We start from the raw sequence: 24,512 nt of genomic DNA, 5'->3' as shown, positions 1-24,512 counted from the left end.
CGTCGTGGTCTGTATGACTTTTTCACTTCCATCCTAACACTTCTGATACATGGATGGACCTTATCCGCACAGAGAATCTTTCCAAACAATAAGTGGCAGGTATATGAAGTTTGGCTGAAATCGCTCCAGTGGTTTAGGAGGAGATGTGGAACATACATACATACATTTCAATAATTTGTGTGGACATTAGGTTCCCAGACATATATGATGGGAGGACATATATACTGAAATCGATGTTGTATGTTGCTTGATGTGTGAATAATAAAGACCAATAAAGTGCAACCTGAGGATGTCGCAATTTTTGACATACTGAAGTCTATCATTGCTACGTTCCTCCGAGATGCCGTGGTCAACATTCCAACCACTGTAAGCATTCGACCTTTCTGTGGGGTGGGTCGGTAAAGTGAGAGTGAAGATCGTAGTTCCGATGAAGTTCACCTTGCATAACCGCCGAAACGATACCTTAAGTCCGTTGACAATGTGAGCAGTCCAGGCCAATTTTGCTGCAAGTAGCGCGTGCCGCAAGTTTGTGCGCATACGCTCAGTCTCAGGCGGTAGTGAGGTGCAGCTGAGTCGGGCGGTCGCGTGGCTACCGAGGAGTAGCAGCGGCGAAGCCAGAGAGCAGGAAGGGAAAAAGGTAGACGAGCGCGGCAGCGGCGGCGGCGGCGGTGGCGAGAGGAGAGGCGGCGGGCGGCGGGCGGCGGGCGGTGGAGGGGAGGCGGCATGCGCCGCACGTCGCAGGCACGCGTTCAGCTGCGCTTGTCGCGCGACCGCCGAGAGAGAGGGCGCAGCGGCGGAGTGCGCGCGCGACGCAGACGGCGAGAGGCGCGCTTTTTGTGGCCTGCCGGCGGCACGCGGGGTGGGGGCCGCGCGCGCCTCTCCCTCCCCCTCCCTACGCCTCACCGCCCCTCTCTCACACACACACGTACGCACGCACACAGGCGCAGCACCTACTGTGCCGAGGAAAAAAGGTTTTGGGCTGCTGCCGCTCGGCTCTCAGTTCAGGCTGCAGCTAGGGGAACGCGGGGGGCCGGGTCGAGGGGCGAGGGGGACGGGAGGGGAGGCAGGGCCGCAGGGGCAGTGTTGTATCTGTTGTACATAGGGACTGGCGCACCGGGGCTACACAGCATTTCGGCACGGGCCTCCGTAGCGTCAGCATCGCAGCTGGCTGCGTCAGCAAGCTCCGCTCGAGTTCGCGCGAGAGAGTAAGACCGCGTCTCCGACCTCCACGCCGATTCTCCTAGGTTCCCGATTTCGCTTTTAGGAATCGGTGGCGCAGTACCGTAGCGAGTGACGGAGGAAGACAAGTGTCTAGCTGGCACCGCTCAATGACTGATACGGCGGTGCAGTGTTGACAGACTCCACAAAGGGACACAATCGAAAGAAGAGTGAGCTATTTATGGCCACAGCGTCGATCAGCGTGATGACCCTGGGCCCGCAGCAGAAGGCCGTGGCGAGCCTCGTCCAGCCGGCCTCGGCGGCGGCCACCGGTGCCAGTTGCGTCATCGTGACGACGTCTCCGTCAGCCGCGGCGGCGCTCGGCGTGGCGCAGCAGCAGCAGCCGCAGGTGCTGTCGCCGCTGCTGCCCAAGCACGCACTGCTCGTCCAGCAGAAGAGGCCCATTGCGGCCGCCACCTCCGAAGTCAGGGCTGCAGCCGCCGCGGCGGCGGCACAACAGGCGGATTTGCTACGCTGCAAGAGGCGCATCAACTTCGCCTCCGGGAACGGTACCCAGCCGCACGCCGGCGGCGGATACCACGCCCACCACCACCACCACCAGCCGGCGTCCGTCGCGCGGAGGAACGCCCGCGAGCGCAACCGAGTCAAGCAAGTGAACAACGGCTTCGCGACGCTGAGGCAGCACATCCCAGCGTCGGTGGCGGCGGCGCTGTCTTCTCCCGGCGCGGGCAGTGGCGGCGGCGGCGGCGGCGGCGGTGGCAGCGGACGCCAGGCGAGTAAGAAGCTCAGTAAGGTGGAGACCCTACGGATGGCCGTCGAGTACATCCGCAGCCTGCAGCAGCTGCTGGCGGAGCACGACGGAGTCCAGACCGGGGGCCCGGTGGCGGCTCCCGACACGCCCGCCTCCGCGAGTCCCTACTACGCCTCCGACGACGCCGCGTCCGCAGTCGGCCACTTCACGCCGTCGCAGATGCTGGGCTCGTCGCTGTCGCCGCCTTGCTCCGAGGCGGCCAGCTCGTCGGGGTCGCCGACGCCGTCCTTCGCGTCGGAGGGCTCGTCGTCGTACGCGGCGTCCTCGACGGTGTACGCGGCCAACGGCACCGCAGACGCCTACGACGGCTACGAGCCGATGAGTCCCGAAGACGAGGAGCTGCTGGACGCCATCTCGTGGTGGCAGCAGAGCCAGTGATGCGGAAAGGTACGTCACCCGATAAACACTTTCCTTCACTCTTCCGCAACTGTGCTCTAATACGTATTGCACTATGTCTACTAGTTTATACATTCTCTTCGAGGTCGATCTTCGTTAAAATGCATTTCACGGCCAGTGCAGACACCTCATGCTGTAACTAAAACTGTTCTGTATGTTGTAATCTAATTTTGTTTGGTTCACATTGGCTAATGCTGGAAGTTTTGACGTCCGTAACATGTTCTGACAACAACCACCTTCACCTACGTAGGACCCTCAGATTAACCGCTTCACTTGACTCGTGAGAACTCATACATCTGATGATATGCTAATTGACTGTTCCATTATCATGTTATCCACTTGCAGAATTCAAAGTCAGAATAAGACGCATATTCCGACAATATGTTGCTTACAGACTGGCCGTGCACTGCGTTTTACAGCTAGTTACGGCGTTTGTCCAGGTTTGCTTGTAAATGGATTCTGATCTGTTCTCTTCGTTTCTGTTAATAAATGCTTTTGAGGCGTATAAGGTCGTAATACACTTTCTTTAATTACTTGTGTACCATCTATCACTCTGATTATCTCTGAAGAATGCAGACTAAACATAAACTGAACTGGGGTTTCCCATTTCAAATCTCACTATTGAAGTACTTTTGTAAGACAGTACGTAACATTTCTTATTCCGATCACAAGTGATGAAACTGGAATGATCAATGCTGAAATTCTTTTTCCTCCATTATTCTCAAAATGTGCCCAACTTGTCCTTGATTTTGTAGATCGGTCATATATTTTGAGTACTACACATCCTTCTGACAGCTACGTTCTTTCAGATACTATCCCATTCGTCTCAATATCGTTCAAGTACACGAATAATCTTACTTTGTTGTCTGGTGAAGAGTATTCTTTTCTGTGCCTCGTGATGACTGGGTGTTGTGTGATGTCCTTAGGTTAGTTAGTTTTAAGTAGTTCTAAGTTCTAGGGGACTGATGACAATAGGTGTTTAGTCCCATAGTGCTCAGAGCCATTTGAACCATTTTTTGAAGAGTATTCACTGTCTGAAATAAGGAAGCAAGAAATCCTTGTGAATGTGTTGCATTATTTTTTTTTTCTGTACAGTGATGGCAGTTAACAGTATTGAAATGTATCTAATCTTCTACATCTAAATGTAGTTTGCAATTATCCCTTTCTTTAGTTTTGTCAACCATGCGTACAGCTACTGCAGTTTTTAAGCATACTGCGTAATCATTAAGACTTCTCTTATTCCTAATTTTCTTGGGTGTTGAACGGTTGTATTTCTTCTTTAAGATATTTATCCTCCCTGGTTTATACAATACAGCTTTCAAATTACTATTTTATTTCAAGGATTTTTACCACAGCCGTTTTATATTCCGAATGTTGCCAAACAAACTCGGAATATAACAGCTCAAATTAAGTATTTGTGTAGCTAGAATAATCCTTACAGTATTTGTTGTGCATTTTTTGCGTGATAAATAGTTCATTTCAATAAGCACATGTACAGCATTTAACGAGTTAAGGAATTTGCTAGCTTTACCCTTTTCCAAATGTATCTCGCACTGCAGGAAAATTTATTCTTGCTGCACATTTTCGAGAATAGCGATGAGGTTTGTTTTGTTGTCAGCTGTACACAGTTTGTGTTACGATAAGTTTTTTCTTTGGTCTCTGTTATTTTCGTTGGAACCTGCAATACTGTTAACGCCGCAGTTGTCTGTTGCGTTGTAATGGTGTCATTATTTTATGAAACATGGTAGAAAGTCGAAATATTGAAGCGAAGAAACGAAAGAAGTGCTGATGTAATATTTCCCATATAGGGTCAAGGAACATAGTTTTAGTAATCTGTGAAACTTTGTTTAGATGAGCACAGTATTTACTTTCGGAAATGGAACGCAGTTGTCAAGTTAACGAAGGTTAAGAAGATAGTGTGAAAATTCAAGCAGCAACAAAGTTTATTTGATGATTCATCTATATTATCATTTTTTATCAATTTACCTTTTTCATTCGTATTTATTTATTCGCAAGCCGAGATCTATACGCCCTTTTAGCAGACGTTTTCGCAGTTTTACGCTCTGGTTTTAAACGCTAGGCGCTTCCATCACATAGGCTGCTTTCGCATACATCTTTCTGTTCATGGGGTCATGCACCTTCGAGCTGAACAGCGCGAACCTGAGTAGACCGTAATCCAGACGGTCTCGCTTCAGAGAAAAATGTGAGAGGGAGAACAACAATCGAACAGAGGACCTCTGCATGTGTATCCAGAGACGCCAGCCACACGATCGCGAAGCCGGCCTAGCGCTGCCCTCCTGCGTAATCGTAAGAACGGCGGGCAGGAAGGCGCGCGGAGTGTCGCGTGCTGCGTCATTGAGCGACTCACCGCCGGAGAGCGAGAGTGCCGGCACTGACCTTGACACGGACAGCCGGCCAGGCCGCTCCCCCCTCCCCCTGCCGCTCCCCTCCCCCACCCCGCCCACCACACTCTCGCTGTGCTGCTGTTGCGGCCGCTGCCTGACGCCTAACGGGCGTCGCCGAGCTAGCCCGCGCTTCTGTTGCTACTCTTCCGCCTCTTCGCCTCCACTTCCCCTCCTTTTTTATGTTGTTTTTGTCTTCACTATAGCTCGCGTCTTTGTTACATTCGATACCAGATATCGAGTCGGACCCGCTCCTCGCATCGGGCATACCAGTACGACCTGTTGGCCGTGTGACCGTTAACGCGTACCTATTAACGCCACTCACCCACTGGCCCTTGGCGGCGCGGAAGTGCAGGGGAACAGGTACCAGTAAATTCTCGAGACTAGTCCCCGCGACATAACGTGCGACGTTCATAAACAGGACGCGGACGGTAGACCAGTTTGCGCCAGCCTACTTGAAATTGTTCGGGGTTCGTCGTAGCTACTAGCTGCAGGTTCAGGGATAAAAACCCTACGACATAGTCTACTTACGGCCATTAAAAAAATATTTTATCTCGGCTCCTCGCTTTGTAGCAATTGCTTGCTCAATTCCACATTACATATAACTGTATACGCGTATCCTGTGTCAGGAACTGTATGTAAAACCGCTATAGCGACGAAGATACTCAGTAGGCAGTCACTAATGCTTGTATTTATTATTTACAACAGGTTTCTGAACCTTGGCTCCATCTTCGACTATTTAACTTGTCAGAATACCTCTCAGATACGTAACAGAGAGACTTTTGTGCTAACGACGCTCCTGATGAATGAAAATGGGCCAAAAAAAACATGACTTCATTCGTCAGGAGCGTCGCTGGCATAAAAACCTTTTTGTTACATATTTGAGAGCTATTCTGACAGTTAAATAGTCGAAGATGGAGTGAAGGGTCAGAAACCCGTCGCCAACAATAAATAAAAGCTTTAGTAAGTGGCTGCCGAGTATCTTCGTTGCTATAAATTTTTACATACAGTTACTGACACAAATTCGCTGATACAGTTGTATGTAATGCGCAGTTGAGGAGGTGACTGCAGCCGGGTCAAAACTTACGTGCAATGCCACAGCCAGAGAGACATCACGGCACACATGAAATACATTGAAATTTGTATTATCGGCGCTGCATAGTCCTTCATCAGCATTAGAGGATTGGGTCAGGATGGGCTAAATGATAAGACCGATCGAAGTGATAAGACCAATCGAAGTCCATGCAAGGACAGCCAATGGTGAGAGGCAGTACACTTACTATGACGTAACTTTGACACCTACTTTCCGTGAAAATTCTGAAACACCCAACAAGCTATGTGAGGATTGACTAAAGCATAGCACTTTTTTGGGATTAATTATATCGAAATCCCTCTTCCAGTCTCCAGATACAGGTTATTCGTGATTTATCACTTGAAGGAAATCCTAGGGAGATTCTTATACTTGCTCAGTTTTCCGAAAGTCTCATAGCCGCTGTCAATGTAATGCTAAATTACAATCTTCCTTGACTGCACTCTAACGAGCTGCAAATGGTTAACGTACACTACAGATAAGACGGTTACAGCCCAGAGAAAATGAGAATTCAAAAATTTTAATGATATTAGCCGCATTGGGGCAGTGAAATGTCAGTAGCAACAGGTCAAAATTTGTGCTGGAACCCGATTTCCGCTTTACGTGAGCGGTCGCCTCAAGTGTCGCGACCATCCGAGCACGCATCCCTTCCTACCCAGATTCTCATATTCACTACTGACGTAACGACATCAACCCTTGAACCCATTATTCGTAGTTCCTGATTCCCTTAACAGATGGGGCATGGTGTGCATCCGCACCGAAAGAAAGCATCTTTGACTCATATATATACCACGACAAACTGAAGGGATTTAAGAAAACCATGTAAAATCTAAATCTGGAGATTAGAAGTCTGCACACTTCAGCTTGACATTTCGTACAGAGTAGCATCGTCCTTCTGTTCATTCTGCTGGCAACGACGTTGGGATTTGGGATTACGAGAAGCACAACTGGGACTGCCTAAAAGGGCTGAATACTGCTCGTACGGAGACCGCTGACCGAGAAAATCTCCGAGCAAAAACGGGGTAGAGTGCAGGAGGTACGGGAGTGTGCTCTCAAAACAAAAGCGCCCACTCTGTCTGGCTCGAAGCAGCCGTCCAGAATAAAGAAAGAAAAGAAAAACAGGTCAGTGCTCCGGCGCACCAAGGTTACTACCCGGCGCGGGCCACAATACCCCGATGTGCGCTTTAAACGCGCTCCCTGGCCCGAGCAGCGCGCGTGAATGCCGGGGACCGAGCGAGCATTCTTCCCGGCCGGCAAGAACAAAAACGGGACGTGTCGCCGGAACGACACAAAGAGCCCAGGACCCGTGCCCACCTCATTTGTATGACAGCGCGACGCAGGAGCACGAAAAACTCGCCGCAGACACTCGCCATTGACGGCGGACACGTGCGAAAAGCTGCGCTGGCACCCAGGTGGCGCCTGGGAGCTACCGCCCCTCTGTCTAGGCTCGGAGACCTCGAAGTCTGTACGGGCATCTACAGTCCTCATTGTTGTTCTCAGTAGGAAGTTAAGAATCTATGTCGTCGATCGCTTTAGATTGTCAGCACTGCATCAATTGGACAAGACAAGGTTTAAATCATCCCGACAACCGATTGAATCACAGAGGCTACAAAAAACCAAAATCAGGACTGCCCGACGAGGGCTCGAACCAAGCACATCCCGATTAACAGCCCAGTTCTTCCATCGTGAAGCCACTTTGCTCACTGGCGTGAAACTGATGTCACACTCAGCGTACCGTCTCCTCGCCACCCAACCGAGGATCCAGTAGATCTTTTTCACCCTCTTCAGTTTCTTTCATTAAGCTTTCTTCAGTCAGACCTTCCATCTTAAGGATGGAGTCTTCTTCTTTGGGATATCTGTCTTACGACAGGTATATACTGGACGCTTTCCACTGTCCTTTATGCTGTTTCTTCTTCCTTATTCTACTGTTAGCATCGCACGTTTTTAATGTAATTCACTATCCAAGTCTTCTTCTCTCCCTCTTCTCCATGTTATCTTTCTTTCAAGAAGGAGCCTAGGCTTTTGAAAACAGGCTTTCGTCAGTTTTTATGCATCCTGCATTTTACAAGACGACAGAGACGTACCGAAACTTTTTTTCGAGAAGGATCAGTTTCCTATCTTGGTTCAGCTATCCCCCACAGGTGGTCTAAGCACCTTTTCTTTCTCTTTCTGGTTTTACCTCTCATTTCTACTCTTTTCTTCTGTCATTATCACTCTTCTTCTTTTATTTTCTACCTTTCAACCTCTTGCATCACTTGACCAATTTCATACATTATATCACATCTTTTGCTCTCATGTTACCTACTTCCCCAGCACCTACCGCCACCACAGTCTCTATTTATATTAACTACCATCGTTTTGTGTTGGACATTTATTGTAAAATCATACACATTACGTGTCTCCGATGCATGCCCTAAGAATACCTACTTTTTGTTCCAGATACTTGATGAGGAAACTGCTATGCTAAATTCTGTAAGGATGAAACTCTTTGACCAGTACAGACATGATATGAGCTTACATTTGAGCATTTTGTTACAGTGGAACATATACAAAATAGCAGAGATTATTTCTGTGCTCAAATCCGAGAGCTGCATCACTGGAGGACTCAACATTCAAAAAGATTTAAATTGGAGTCGTAGCAATATAAGACCAAATGTGTGTAGTGGAGCATTTTGGGTTTTCATACCCCATCTGTTCTATTAAATGAGTCTTAAATAACTACATATTATGCAGGCGGAAATGGTAACTCCATTCGTTGTAAGAGGAACCTACTTTATAAATAATACCTTGAATTTGATAGTATCAGCTTCTCGAATTCTGTCACGCAGCTGTCAGTTCATGCAACAGTCTAGCGAAAGAATCGAAACATAAGTAGTTGCCTAAGCTAGAAGCTCTGGGAGTATTTCCTGTGCAACGAAATCGTGAATTGTTAACGCTTAAGGGCATATATTCAAACGGAGCACTCGATACAACGCAATGTCCAAGTCATCAGTCCCAAATAAAACGAAGAACAGCAGCGGAGCTTGAATGGCAGAGACAGTCCGGAGCCCAGTACCATTGGAGTGTTGCAGCTGTGTTGGTGTGTTGCTCGGGGGAGCACTGCAGGCGACTGGTCCTGGGATTTGGGAGCAGCGCACCCCGCTCTGAGCAGGGAAGCTGAGGCTGGGAGGGTGGCGCGCTGCCATTGTGGGGCGCGCGTGGCGGCCCGGCCAGGTTGCGGCACAAAGCTCCGACGTTAGCTCACGCATTCAGCCGCCCAAAAGGAATTCTCCGGCCTCCAGCGTCTACCTCGCGTACCTGCTCGTGCCGCCGAGGTACCTGCGCCCCGAGCATTTTTATAAAAGACTCTCGCCCAGCTGAGCTGACATCCACCACGTGTGACGTGTCCTGGGAACTGGAGCGAGGGCTGTCGGAACTCAGCATCCTCGCATATCGACCACTATCATTCTTTCGCTTTTGAGGTCTTGTTGTCACATACTTTGCTACATTTACTTAATCTTCGTCTTCTTCCTTTTTCTGACCTGGGGAAATGGAATGACATATTCGTCTAAACACTTTGTGGACGAAAAGTTTTGTGGTTGGAGAAAAAGAGAGAGATTGCACAATGGCAGAATTCTGATCGTACTTTCTATCATTCTACTTAATATGCAAACAGTACATTCAATCAGACCCCCTTCTTTCTCCGCCTGGGCAAGCATTTCGCCTCTGATAACATCAACGTGAACAAGAACTTATAACTCACCTCCTCGTCTGTCCCATTTATAAGTTATCGTTTTGTTTTCCATCTTCCAAACTGATCGACGAAATTTGTATTATTTTTCCGTAGTGTCATCACAATCCTCTGCCTCCCCAGTCAGCCAAATCTACCATCGACTGTGAATGTTGATAAATTTGTACTGAAATTACAGTAAAGACTTTAAATATTATTTAATTCGGATAAGATCCTACATTCTGCAATGCAGAGTTTCGAAAGTTACCTCCAATCATTTTTCAGACGTTTGCAAAATATCTACCACAGTGCTATGTTATGACAGTGTGTCATAACATAGCACTGTTCTGTAGCAGTCCGTTAAGAAAATTGCTACAAACGAAATTTCCTAAGCTCTTTTGGACATGACTGTCGAACGTCGTAGAATTAGGAAACGTAATGCCTCTCTCTCCTACTCCTCTTTATTTGTCCTCTAGCACACACTTAACCCGCCTGGTCGCCTCTGTGGACGTATGGTAATAAATGTTGGCGTTGTTGGATTCTTGTCCACAGAGGTCACAAATTCGATTTTTGGCACCCCCCCCTCCCCCATCACCAGCGATGATATTTCTCTAGGATGATGAAATGTGACCGAACAAGGTGGCACAGTGATTCGCACGCTGAACTCGCTTTCGGGAGGACGACGGTTTAAATCCTCGTCCGGCAATCCATATGGAGGTTTCCCAAGATTTCTCTAAATCGCACCAGCCAAATCCTATGATGGTTCTTTTGAAAAGAGCAGGGGCAATGTCCTTCGGGCATTCTTTCGTAATCCGAGCTTTTGTGTCCTGTAAAGATAGCGTTGTCGACTGGACGTGAAACCACTTCCCTTCCTTTTGATAAAATGTAGAGCTGGAACCACTCATCCACATGAGAAGCAGTGGCTGATGATCTGATAGTGTGATGGGCTGCACAAACCGCTGAAATGGTGTCATGGCTAATAGTTTGAAGCATACAGTGTTGCCCACATTTTCCATTTTATTTACTGAATCGGCACCATCTCGCCAGCTGACTTCTTCAGCGTTCTGTTTATTCCCTGGGGTGGGCTTCTTACGTGACCTTAAAAATGGACTCAGAGCAGTCAAGCCCTGTTACTAAAGAATGGACTGCGTAACTATCGAGATCTGCGGCTGGGTCTGATAAAGAAAGTGTCTCTCAGCTTCATATGGAACTCATAAAGGGGACAGAGGTTACAAGCTGGGCGACGTCAATAGTATATCCATTCGTATTTCATTATGTTTTGTAGATATAGTGGACTTAATTAGCAAAATTCTTTGTTTCCTTTGTAGGTATCTCTGATTACACACAACTACTTGTAGCGCTGTACTCTGCGACTGGATGTCGCGAGACGAAGTGCAGTTTGTCTCGTGGCTGGGAGCGGCCAGACTCGTACAAGTCCGGTGCAGGCGGCAGACGGCGCCTTTGTGCGCGTTCTCCGTCACGCTGGCTTGCCTCACATAAAGACTCGGCGCCCCTTCCTCAGACCGCTTCCCCTCCCATCCGCTAGGCAGTGCCCCCTCGAACGAGCAGCCATTGTCGAGATATTTTAAAATATTTCCTGGCCATAAAGAGGGTCTCTTCCTCCGTCTGCCGGCGGACTCGTCCTTGACTGGAAACACAACTTGCCCCCGAGCGGCCTGAACGTTCCCGCTCGCTGTCTGGACTTCACGATGGAGCGATTCGGCACGTGGCAGCATCTCCCTCCTTCTCATACTCACACGTTACTGATAGTCCCGAACCCTGGTCGTCGTTGCGGCTCAAGTTTGTATGCACCGTGCTGCTGTCTGCTCTTTTGAATGCAAACTTTATAGTGGCTCATTTTCTCATCCATCTGACCTTGAGAGGACGAAGAGGCAGAGTTTCCCCTTTATTTCTTCCTTCGTGCATAGAAATGGATCGGGCACCTGGACTGCCATATAAAAAGACCTGCACAAATTCTGATGTCTGACTGAGCCTAGCGCGATTCAGTCTTTTGACAACACCCTATAACGAGCCATTTCTTCAGAGACAGGAGCTAACACTGTGTTTGCTTCCGTAATGCAGAATTATCCGAGCAACGTAGCGTCTCTTTCAACAGCAGCTGTATTACTAAATACTGGGTACCGTGTACCTCGCTTGAAGCAATTGCGAACTGTAAAAACTTTCAAACTAAGTACCACTTCTGAGTCTCTTTAGTGAAAGGAGGAACGATAATTGTTGTTTACTGGTCCGTCGTCGAGGTCATTAGAGATGGAGCACAAAATCAGCGTAGAAAAGGAATAGGATGGAAATCGGCCGTGCCGTTGTCAAAAAAACCATCCCAGAACTCACATTAAATGAAACAATCGAATACCTTAATTTGGATCGTTAGGCGGCTGTTTTTTGAAACCCGTTTGAACTTCAATTCACGGTCGCAAACCACTGCATCTCGGTCGGTAACTTTACTACTCTCCGGAAATGTATGGTCGTGATAAATTTTCTCAGACTTTCGATGACAATAAGAAAAGACATCGTAAGTATGAAGGAAACGCAGGGTAAAAGACAGAATACGCTGAACAGACAATTAGGAAAGGTACCGAGAAGAACACAATGAATTCTGAAACAAAACGAACAAAACTGAAGAAGGGACACTACAGAGCTGACTGTAGCATGCAAATAACCTTGCTCGAACGTAAGTCTACCGGTGTCGAGATTTCTCAACAGTAAAGGAAGATATATCCGTCAATGGCACGTGTGAGAGACAGATTATATGCAAGTGCAGAGTTACAGCAGTATAGTGGTAGGTAACAGATAGATAAAACACGTAGTGAAGAGCTACTGATCGGGTCTGGCAAAGTGGAGATTGTATAGAATACGATTAGTACAGTTAGTAACAAACTGGTTGAACGTAAGCAAATACGTCCAGCACTGTCTAATGAGAGGAAAGACGAAAACCTGTGATGGGCGGACGAGATCTGCTCGGCTCCAGGACACGGTGGGGACCAGTTCCGCAGCGCCAGATCTCGGTGGGCGACACGGCCGTTAGAGCGTCGCGAGTCGCGGTCCGGCGACCCGCTATCGGTCCGCTGATAGCCGCACAAAGGGCCGACTCTTCGTGCAATCGGCCTTCCGCTGCTTTCTGCAGCGCCGACACTTGCTGCCACTCGGTTTGCCGCCCACTCTCGCAGTACGCGGGCAGACCGCACTCGAAATTGAATTCGCAGCAGTCCAGACACGTATAGTAAAAGAAAAGATCACAACAATGCAAATGAATGCATTTCCCTTACTCTTTGAAAAGACCGAAAACTGTCGCCGTTCCGTCATTTACTTTCAGAGTTTTGTCTTTCTCAATCTATCACGAATGTTTTTTTTTTCTTTTTTTTTTTTTTTTTCTACCGAGTAGCAAATACCAAGTGAAATGAATGAGGCACACCGAGCAGCAATACTTCTATTGTCTTCGAAACAGGTTAATCACACTATCACAAACTATTTTTCTGATACCGTGCAACGTGTCTCGACGCCGCACTTCTGACTTGGAAGAAGTACCGCCAGACGAAACAAGAGAAAGGTCAAATACTCCTCTGGCGATTCAAGCAGATTTTCCAAATCGCTTGATGCTATGGGGGGAATAAGTCAAGATTGGGAATTAAATTTTTGTCGACAACGAGTTCGTTCGGGACAGGGATGGTGAAGGAAATCAACCGTAATCACTTCGAAGGAACCACAGCAGCATTCGTATTAAGTGATTTTGGGAAACCACAGACAACGTCTAACTAGATGGTGGAGCAAGAACTTAACTCCACTACTTCCGAAAGCGATTCAATATTTTTATCACTGCATCATTTAACGCGATTAATTTCTGCCACGTATTTCTCCAGTTCGAGGTCTCGCTCATGTGGGAGGCCGACGTTATCTAAGGGACGTTAAACGTTTATTTCCCATTTTTTCTTGTCCACACGAATACTCTCTTGCTAGTTTTCGAAAAAAAAAAAAAAGAAGAGAGACAGACCAGATGAAGCTTTAAATCTGGCCACGGAATATGTCTAGATAACTAAGATAATTAGAGCAGCGTACGTCAAATGAGGCTCTTTCCAAGTGCAGTCAAACACACAGTTTTGATCCCACAGGAAATTTGACCGTTGTAATTGAATTCACATTATCTACAGTTTTTTTTTCAACTGTCCCACGTATGGTGTATGGCTGTTTTCTCAAGCCAAATGCCCAATTTTCCTGTTTGTTTCTGTTTGGTCGAGTGGTTCTCCAATTATTGACATAGTAGGATGGTTGATTGGCCTGATACAGGACCCCTCACCCCCACCTCTTTCCTTTTGCTTAAAAACTACTTTAATTTTCACAATGCTAGTAGGGTATTATATCATAACTGGAATTTCTTACTGTGCTGTACACTGAATAACAGTTCCGTGAACTGTCTGAAGGTACACAGCACCCCGTCCGAGTATTCTTTCGTAACAGGATTCTGCCATTCTTTCGCTGCCGGTCGCGCATCTTTTCTGGTTTGGTAGCCGCAGCGGAAAGAAGCGAGGGGTCGCGAGCAGACACCGGTTTTCTTATCCCGCACAAGCTTCGCTTCCTTTTCCGCGTAGTGCGGCCGGGGGCTCGCGAAGCCGTTGCTCTCGCTAGGCTTGGCCGCGTTACCGATAGCAGGCGAGGGGGAAAAAGTGCTCCAGTTGGTAAGCGCCGCAGGTATACGGGACAAAGTCGTTTGTACGCCATTCATGGGCCGCCCCATAAATCGTATTTGCATCAAAAAGTGCGCGTCCGCTCGTCTGACGGGCATTCAAAAGTAGAGCGAAGTATGTTAATGCGCGTACTAATTAATAATTAATGCTTATAGCCAGGTATGAGGTAAGCCGGTCCCATTTACATGTGAAGAGAATCTCTGCGGCTTTTAAAGTAGGGTGGTCTGCTCGCCATTCGCTCAGACGCACAACAGATTCTAAGTGCTCGACTCGTGACGGAAACGGTAACTGCTTGTTCAGACCTACCGTGACAGTGTTCTTGTGCAAAATTGTCCGTATTCGCCAGAATTAACTCGTCTCGCTGTAGCAGTGGCTACGGGTACTTGTTTGTGTGCTCCACATTGAGGTGAAGCCAGCAGTCCCTTAAACGGTTACAAAATCGTGCAAAGAATACTCAAGAGGGAAATATGTCGAGAGGGAAAGCTTTACCATCTGATGACGTTTACATCTACAAGTGTGCTACTGGCATTCTAAAATGCTTTTACGTACAACGCACCTGTTGTGTGACGTATGTCAGCTTTTACTGGCATTTTAGTACACATTTACGTCTGTCAAACCGTTACCAGCTAGAACAAGTGTCAACCAGCATTTTGTTTTTTGACATTTCCTGGAAGACTGAAACCTGGACTCGAACTCGGAACCTTCTCTTTCACTGCCAGTGCTCTTGTCAACTGATTTACCGAGTAACGATACGAGGCCAACCCCTATAGCTTAAGTTTTCCCAGTGCCTCGCTTTTCGAACAGAATCTGTTTTGCCTCGGAAGTGATGTGTGTGTTGTGTCTCATCAACACGACCCCGATAACGACTTTACGTTGTTGACACAAAGATTCAGCGTATACCTCTTGCGACATGTATTGTATGTTTTTCCGCTGCTCTTCCTCAAAATATGTTTTGTTCACTATCTACATAGTTCTTTAGAGATAATTTCATAGAATGACGGTGTATTCAGCTCAAACTCTATCTGTCCCACTTTTACCCCCTCCCACACGTCAAAATATTTTTTTCCCTAGCACCTCAGTGCTATTCGTGTTTCACTAGTTGTATTTCATATATGAATCTTACACCATTATCCACATTTGTTGTCTTAGTTTTGTAATAATTTCCTATCTGTAACTGTAAATTTATTGTTTGCTTTCTCCTTTTTGCAGGTGTTTCCTGGCTGTGATCAGTCAGCCGCATGTACAATTCAGTCATCGGAGCAGACGTTTCGACCTCAACATGGTGCCATTTATTCGGCCGCCGAACTTCTTGTAGTCTTTCCTGACAAGTGCCTTCTTGTGAGCATCCCAAGTTGCAAAATCGGTGCTGTGAATGCAACAAAAAGGGTTGCTTGTACTCAGACTGTATCTGTTTTGATATGCCATTTTATATAAATTATATAAAATATAAAATATTTTTATCTAGTCAGTATCTTTTTGTACGAAGTTTTACGTTGTACGTTTTGTATATATATATACACAGGTATATATTTTGATATTATTATATATAAACAACTTTCATACATTCCTAAAAAGAAGCAGAGCACGTTCCAAGGGATATGTGTGTATTGGACTGTGGAATGAAGCGTGCAACGTTCACTGTACGTTAGTCGCTTTTGCTGAGCGGTGAACCTCCTCAAGGGGACTGTGCCACATTATCGACATCATTGTAAAAGAAGACTGAAAAGAAAATCTTATGCTTGTATCAGATATTTTCCCAGCAAGGTGCCTTATGTTTGTTAGGTATCTAATTGTTTCTGTAGATAACCTATTACTGCACGCGTTAATGGATGACATTAAATTTTATTGAAAAGTTGTAAAGAATGCACCTGGTGTGCGTTACAAACCCGAGGTATTTCAAATTCACAACTGCTGTGAAGGTACAAAAAGAACTGTAAAACTTTCTGGCGTGTTAATTTGTTATGTAAATTAGTAAGATATGCATAAGCACAAATTCGGATGCCATTATCAGTGTATCGCAGTGTTTGTGTTTGCTAAGGAATATCAAATGGCAACTCGTAAGCGCATCCAGCTGTTAACATTTATAAAGGACTGCTGTAAAACTGCAATTCTGTTGTAGGGGTCAATCTTACAATACAATATCGCAAACCTTTAATGGATGCAAACGTTTAATAATTTGACGAGTTATGAAAATTCGAATTTGTCCAGTGTTCCAACGTAAGACAGATAATAATATAGTATTACACACAAAGTGTACTTTATATTTTATGATTTGGACTGATTACATCAGCGTTTCGTCATTTGCTGGTTCCGTGAACGAGAAGTACACATATAATATCTTTGTAGCACTTTGCAGCGCAGTTAAATTTCACATATCTTATACACCGATATTCCCAATATTGTCAGTATAGTATATTTTGAGAAATTTTAGATGTTTTTAATGAGCTGTTTGCATTAATAATGTTGAGATATTTTACACATGTATTTTGTTAGTGACAGATCACCATTTTACGAAGAAGAATGACAAAGGAAAATCTATAGTTCATTGCTACTAAAGAAGCATACTTTACATTATCTTGTTCATCATTGATTTTAAATTATTTGACACCATTGTATATTATCATTCGTTGACAAAATTAAGGAGTTTGAATTTTAATTGTTTGGCTGAAATATTTCAGCATCGTTAGTAGTAATGTGGACGCTTATGACCTCATCAGAATCCGTGTATTGGCCGTGGCCGGTTACGAGAGAATGTTACATTTTTGTATATAGATATATATAAAATAATATTTTGTACATTTTTATATCCTCTGGTTTTTGATACATTCCTACATAAAAACATTTGAAATAAATGCTTTCTTTTATTTTTATCTACCCTGATCACCACTCAATAAATCTATGATGTGTAATGATCAAGTAATTTCAACGATGCTCGGACAAAGAGTTCCTCAGTATCAATCACTGATAGGCTTAACTCAAGGAAAAATCATCAGTGTGTCTATGTGTGTATCGTATGTGTATCCACGCATGCGTGTGTATTTTACATGCGCGCTTGTTCGTGCACGCATGTGTGTGTGTGTGTGTGTGTGTGTGTGTGTGTGTGCGTGTGTGTGTGTTCGGGCGGGTGGGTGAGTGCGTTTGTGTAACTGCTTGAATGTGCAATAGAAATGAAGGGGGGAGAAGTAAAAGTTAAAAAGTACGCTGAATATATGGGATTAATAAGAATTAAGAATGTACAAACGTACGAAAAGTCTTTAGTCGCAATAAATGCATAAAGAAACCAAATGAAGGAACTATATAGCATAATATTTGAATTATAGGAATGGGGAGTTTCTTTGTAGACAGCTAAATGTATGCTAACTAATCTCTGCCAAACTATAAATTGCATTCAGACCATTATCATGAATTATTTGGTAGTAAGCTAATTATGGTACTCCACTCACCTTTTAAAGAATCTGCATTCTCAAAAAAAGAAAAAAATATATACAATAACTTCATGTAACTAAATCCAGTAATGATGCCTTTAGGCTACAGCACGTACCAGCTCTCATCAACAGGTCAAGACCGCGGAAGAGATTGTGCAGTCAATAAATACGAGTAAAAAGAAATACAAAAAATGATGTAGAGAGCTGTTTTGTGAGACGCTTTATTGGAAAACATTGGAGTTATATAACGAACAGGAGAGGATCAACTAGCTGATAGTTGTGAGCCACATATGACAGAAAATATTAAAAGGAAGGGAATAACATTTCTTGTTTACCGTCACACCATAGCACAAAATAGATCGCTCTAATTCTGAGGAGAATACAAATAGATATTTAAGATCGCCAACTGCAAGTTCTCGGTCAAGACAGACGACAGTATGATGTGAGTTAACTATCTGACATATCTGCAGCGACAGGATTTCTGACTGCTGGCTGACTCGCTTGTCGTCTTTCGAAACAATTCAAAGCAGCAATTGTGGAATGACTAACTCAGAGCAACTGGCACACTGCTAGATACCAAGGTTCTAACTAAAACAGCAGAAAAATTATGTTGCTCGGGATAACTGAGGATCGGAACTGAAATGTAGAATCAGTGAAAACAATGCTCGAGAATAAATAATTCATTAGAAATATCAATAAAAATTGTAACAAACCAATTACAAATTTTGTATGGTAAAAGGCATATTTCTCAATCTCTAATGCAATATTGCTGGTATAGAGGAAATAAATCTGTTCATAATCCCCGAAACATCAGAAACTTGTGATGTAATCATAGTAACGACGATTTCAATATAATCTGAACTTTTCTTTTTATGGTACAATTATATCTCAAGCGAAATGTCCTTCAACTGCTATTACAAATGTGGTGAGAGACACAAAAGGCACTAACCTTAAAACATAACGCTGCAACGACGTTGAAAACACGGCTGCACGCGTTTATTTCCATCTAAAACGGTCACATTAGCGCGCAGGTTAACAGGATCTACGGAGAGAAGTTGCGCCTGGAACCGAGAGTGTTCACTACATGTTCGCTGTAGTGAAATGTCAGATTTGGATAATATCCAAAGATATTAGAAAGGAATGTTGGATAGCTGTGCGTGAAATGTACGGAGAATAAAAAGAAGGAACAAAGTCAACCATTGCCTCAAAACAAAATAAATAGGATGTAAGTGTTCTTAAAATATGCACTTGGCATCGTCGAGGCTGCTGAACAAACAAACCGTAAATTCAAGAGTTAGTTACAAATGCAGCGGACACAGACATGGAACAGACGTGGCAAATTTCGCATGATGGGGACGAGGGAAAGAAAAGCTACAAATTATTCTTGATAAGATATGGAACCTATATAGTATACCCAACTTTTTTGTTGCGGGCAGTACTGATAGCAAACTTTCACATGATATGAAACATCTTCCTCGTATTATCGTATGTGGAAACAACGACGCAGACTCGTCATGGATCGTACAGTTGTCGTGTAGGAGTTTCCAGTATTTCCATTACTGTTGACCTCTATGTCGTGACGTGTGGCTTCGTATTGCAGATCCTGTATAGTCTGAAAAAAAAAAAACCATTCATTCTGTTGCAAAACTGGAACTCTTAACGATGTTCCAATAGCCCCGAAATAATGACTCCGACAATACGACTTTTGTATTTGCAGTAAAATATTTTGCTAAAGAATATGAAGAATTAGTTAAATGTTTAGCAGAAACTGATAACAGGACTCAGTTACACCTGCCACGAAACATAAGCTATAAGGCCATCTTAATCTTCCTATTTAGCGTTTTCCTGCCGCTTCTTTACTAAAAGATTAACCACAAACAGCAGCCAACGCCGCATCACTGCAACCCTGTTTTCAAGGTACATGAAATTTATTTTTAAATGTACATTCTTCCATTTAAGAAAGTCAAAACTGCTTTAGTACCTCAGTACATAAAAATTCATTATACTAAAAAATAAGCAATACCAAAAGTCGAAAACCTGATCACGATATCTCAAATTGTTCATGAATTATTGGGGGCACACGAATAACACGTGACATCTCTGTCTATTATTTCGTAGGGACCGTACGCAGAACCACGATAAGACATTGAGTTCAGTAAGATACTCGAATTCTTCATTACTTATGATGGCGTCCGTGGTCCTAGGAGAACCTGGTCTTTTCTGCTGCTTGGTCTCCGTCTGGTGATGAATGTGGTCTACACTAAAGGTGTTTTCTTGTCTGTTACCGATGTTCGCAGTTCTAGTTTGGGGTCAACAGCCAAGAATATCAAAAATGGTTCAAATGGCTTTGAGCACTATGGGACTTAACTTCTGAGGTCGTCAGTCCCCTAGAACTTAGAATTACTTAAACCTAACTAACCTAAGGACATCACACACATCCATTCCCGAGGCAGGATTCAAACCTGCGACCGTAGTGGTCGTGCGGTTCCAGACTGTAGCGCCTAGAACCGCTCGGCCACCCCGGCCGGCTCAAGAATATCGTTTGCGTTCAATATTGAGGTAGTCAATGGCCTGCTACAGGAAGCTTCTCTGTTTTCTAATTTTTTTTGCAGTCTAACCACGCAGCAGTTATGCCATATCATATTAAAGACAAATATGGTGAACCAGAATTCCAACTACAAAATTTCGGAGATTGCTCAGGAATATTTTCAGCGTATTTGGTATAAAGTCCTCATGGGCTCCGGTGTACTCTGCAACGTAATTACGAATTATTCAGTTTGTTCGTTTCTGAGAGAATACCTAATCAAGAGATAAAATTACTGTAACATCCTATCTCCTAAACGTACAGAACAAAACACAGAGCAATGTAACAGCACTCACACGAAAAAAATACTGCGACATGGTTACCGTCATTGCGGGAACAAATCAAAATAGCGTCGATTTGCGACTCTTCCACCGCATTCAGTGAAGACAAACACGAGATGCCTATTAGCCAACTCTTCATGTGAGAACCTACGCAAGTTGCTGTATATCACTGCTAACGTGCAACTAACACTGACGGAAAAGCATATCTGGGACAGAACGGAGTATTACCGAATGCAACATTGAGGACTAACAGTAGAATGGCTACAATAAGTGAATGGAATTAATATGTTTACAAACAAGCCACGCAACGCACAACGTTGACATTTGCAGATATTTTCAGTGTAATATAGATAGAAAGATAAATGGAGGCAAGACACTATCGGAAACTACCGCTCCCTTATACCAAAATACACTGCAAATATCCCTGAAAAGCCTCTGGAATTTTGTAGGTGGGGTTCGTGCTCGCTCCGTATCTGTCTCGCTACACTCACATACTCCTACATGTTCAAAACTTTCCATTACTCTGGAAGATACAGTCAGTAATGGTACTTCGAAACACACAGCTGCGGCTGGTCCCGGCGGAGGTTCGAGTCCTCCCTCGGGCATGGGTGTTCGTGTTTGTCCTTAGGATAGTTTAGGTTAGGGACTGATGACCTTAGCAGTTAAGTCCCATAAGATTTCATACACATTTGAACATTTTCTTGAAACACACAGCCTTGACCGGCACATGAAAATACATCTACATCTATATGTCTGCGCCACAAATCACCACGAATGTCAGCCTGGCATCGCCCTTAGCTGCGATTACTTTAATGTGGTCGTTCCACTTTATAGCGTTCTGGAGGCATACTCCTAGATATTTTATGGAAGTGATTGTTCTGCAATCGCGTAATCATATAATAAAGGGTCTTTCTGCGACTTTATTCGCAATATGTTACATTTGTTTCTGCGCAAGACTCAACTGCCATCCCTCAACCAGGCGTTGTTCCTCTGCAGGTCTTCCTGCACTTCGCAGTAATTTTCTACGTTTACAATTTCTCTGTATACAACAGCGTCATCCGTGAATGACTTCTGAAATTATCCAATACGTTATTAATATACACTGTGAAAAGTAATGGTCCTATAGAACTGCCATGTGACATGTCCGCAGGTACTTTTATTTGTAAAGATTTCTCTTGGTTGAGAATGACATGCTGTGTTCTTTTTGCTAGAAACTCTTCAGTCCAGGTACACAGTGGGCTTTATATTCCACACGCTCGTCTTTTGTTCAGTGGGTAATGCGGAACTGTATCGAATGTATTTTGGAGGTCAAGAAACACGGCATCTACCCCTGCGCCGGTATCTACTTCCTTCCGGGTCTCGCGGGCGAACGGAGCGAGACGGGTTTCACAACATCGTTGTTTTCGTAACTCATGTTGGTTCCTGCAGAGGAGATTTTCGGCCCCCAGAAATGTCATAATATGAGAGCATAAAACGTGTTCCACAGTTCTATGACACATCGATGTCAGAGATAAGAGACTTGTTTTGTGCGCCTGTTCGACGACCATTTCCATTGGCATGGAGGTACCATATTGCGGGGATATTGATTGCTACGTTTATCAGATGTCCGAAATAGTCGCAAACTGAATGAACCTGTAACGAAACGTGGAGATATTTAGATCTGGTTTATTTCCTCCATCAGTGTTATCTGGTATGGATCCCATGCTAACGGGCAATATTCAAGTATTGGTCGAACAGGAGTCTTGCAAGCTACTTCCTTTCTTTCGACGGCTTACATTGAATGGCCGTTGAATGGCAGTCAGGCATCTGCCTTAATAGCGATTAATTTATGTGTCTGTTGCACTCCAAATCGCTCCGTACACGTACTCCTAGGTATTTTATGGATGTAACAGGTAGCAATGATTCTTCTACAATTTTGTAATCAGATAATGAAAGATCTTTCAGTCCATGTATTCGCAACACGTTACATGTGTTTATTTAAGCGTCGATCCTCTGCAGGTCTTCCTGCAACGCGCTACAATTTTCTGCTCTCGCGACTTCTCTGTAAACAATAGCATTGTCTACTAAAAGGCTCAAGATACTTCCGACTACCAGGTCATTTCTACATACATTGAAATGTATGGCTCTGTAAAACTCCACTGGGGCACGCCCGAAGTCACTTTTACGACTCAAGAGTACTCTCAGTTTAGACTGACATGTTGTGTTATGTTTGCTAGAAGCACTTCAATCCACTCACACAGATGACCTGATATTGTGTATAGGCGTATTTTGTTCACTGTGTAGCAGTGCGGAGGTGTTTCGGATGCCTGCCGGAAGTTAAAGAACGCAGCATCAATCTAGATGCTGTTATCTACTGCTTTTTGCATCTCGTGGATGAACAGAACGAGCTGGGTTTCGCACGATCGTTTCTGACGGGACCCTTGCTGATACCTACACCAGAGATTTCGTGTCTTGAGAAATGTCATAACGACGAGCATATAACCTGTTCCAAAATCTACGACAGATCGATGTCACAGATACAGACCATTAGCTTTGTGCGCCTGTCTGTCGACGTTTCATGGAAACGGCTCGATCTTGCGATTTCTTTCTAGTCCGCAAGTACTCTGGTTGGTTGGTTTGGGGAAGGAGACCAGACAGCGTGGTCATCGGTCTCATCGGATTAGGGAAGGATGGGGAAGGAAGTCGGCCGTGCCCTTTCAGAGGAACCATCCCGGCATTTGCCTGGAGTGATTTAGGGAAATCACGGAAAACCTAAATCAGGATGACCGGACGCGGGATTGAACCGTCATCCTCCCGAATGCGAGTCCAGTGTCTAACCACTGCGCCACCTCGCTCGGTGCAAGTACTCTGTCCAAAGCCTACAGAGTAGAGCTGTTGACAAGAAATCGAAATATCGATATTTTTTCCAGGATATACCGATATTCACATTCGGTAGTTTTCACACCGATATATCGAACTATCGATAACGAAATGGCAATCACGCGAACCGATATTTTTATTTTTTGTTACATATTTTTTTCGCAATTTTCGGTAAATATTTGAAATTGTAGTAGAGCATAATTTTACTTTCATTGTATGGAGTCTTACTACTTTTTGAGCTTTCATCACGTGCGCTCTTTCTCTTTGGCTGTGTGAAGCAAGTGTAGGTGACACAAAGAAGTCCAATTGCACTAGGGAAGAGGGGTGGCGGGGCGGTGTGGATGGAATAATAAGATTTCCGATGTGAAGAAATACCGCACCAGTTGCTTTAAAAACAGGTTTTAAGGCAACTACTGTTGTATTTCTTCAATAGGCCTCCTTCAGAAACAGCTGCTGAAAATGAACGAAAACCTAAATGACAAGATTGGTCTTAGTGGTGGGCGCAGACGTGTGAGGGGAAATACTGACGTAATCGGTTCTCGGAGCTCTGCAGACACTGCAACTTTTAACTTCACCAAGCAGTTTTGTCACTACAGCTGTTAGTTCGCTGGCGTTTTCAGAAATGAAAAAAACAGGGAAGTCGACATCAAGTGCTCCGGACACATCCGAAATGTGACGAAATCGAACGACGGGCGCGTCGGACACCTTTTATTGTGTCACTTACACGCAGTTTGCCGTTTTAAGCAATGTGGTTATCGGCAAACGTGAACGTGCATCGTTTTCCTTTAAATTCTCGCTCTAAGGCGGATAAGCAGGCTGTTAGCTTGTTGATGTACAGAATAACTAATAATAAATCAATACTCTCATTTACAGCCTTCAAAGCGGCAGTATATTTATAATGTGGAGCCGATATTTTTATAGGCCGGATCATCGAAATTTTTTCCGTCGATATATCGATATACTATTTTGCGCTAAAGCGCTGCTTCCTGGACTCGGGTAGGCGCGCCGGTCCCGGATCTAATCCGGCGCCGGATTAACGACAAGGGCCAGTGTGCCGGCCAGCCTGGATGTCGTTTTTA

General features: G+C 44.7%; 1 protein-coding gene across 1 annotated transcript; it reads left to right on the top strand.

Moving 5' to 3' along the window:
- The first annotated feature begins 1,135 nt into the window (after positions 1 to 1,135).
- On the top strand, positions 1,136 to 17,110 carry LOC126251583 (achaete-scute homolog 1a-like). Its single transcript, XM_049952114.1, has 2 exons — positions 1,136 to 2,377; positions 15,494 to 17,110. The coding sequence occupies exon 1, from the start codon at positions 1,400 to 1,402 to the stop codon at positions 2,366 to 2,368; it is 969 nt and encodes a 322-aa protein (XP_049808071.1). The 5' UTR covers positions 1,136 to 1,399; the 3' UTR covers positions 2,369 to 2,377; positions 15,494 to 17,110.
- The last annotated feature ends 7,402 nt before the right edge of the window (positions 17,111 to 24,512 follow it).

Source organism: Schistocerca nitens, chromosome 4, assembly GCF_023898315.1.
Source record: "Schistocerca nitens isolate TAMUIC-IGC-003100 chromosome 4, iqSchNite1.1, whole genome shotgun sequence".
Classification (NCBI taxonomy): domain Eukaryota; kingdom Metazoa; phylum Arthropoda; class Insecta; order Orthoptera; family Acrididae; genus Schistocerca; species Schistocerca nitens.
This window is presented reverse-complemented; position numbering and strand designations above follow the sequence as displayed.

Excerpts from the sequence above, each read along its gene's own strand:
- LOC126251583 (XM_049952114.1), top strand. The coding sequence starts at position 1,400 with ATGGCCACAGCGTCGATCAGCGTGATGACCCTGGGCCCGCAGCAGAAG.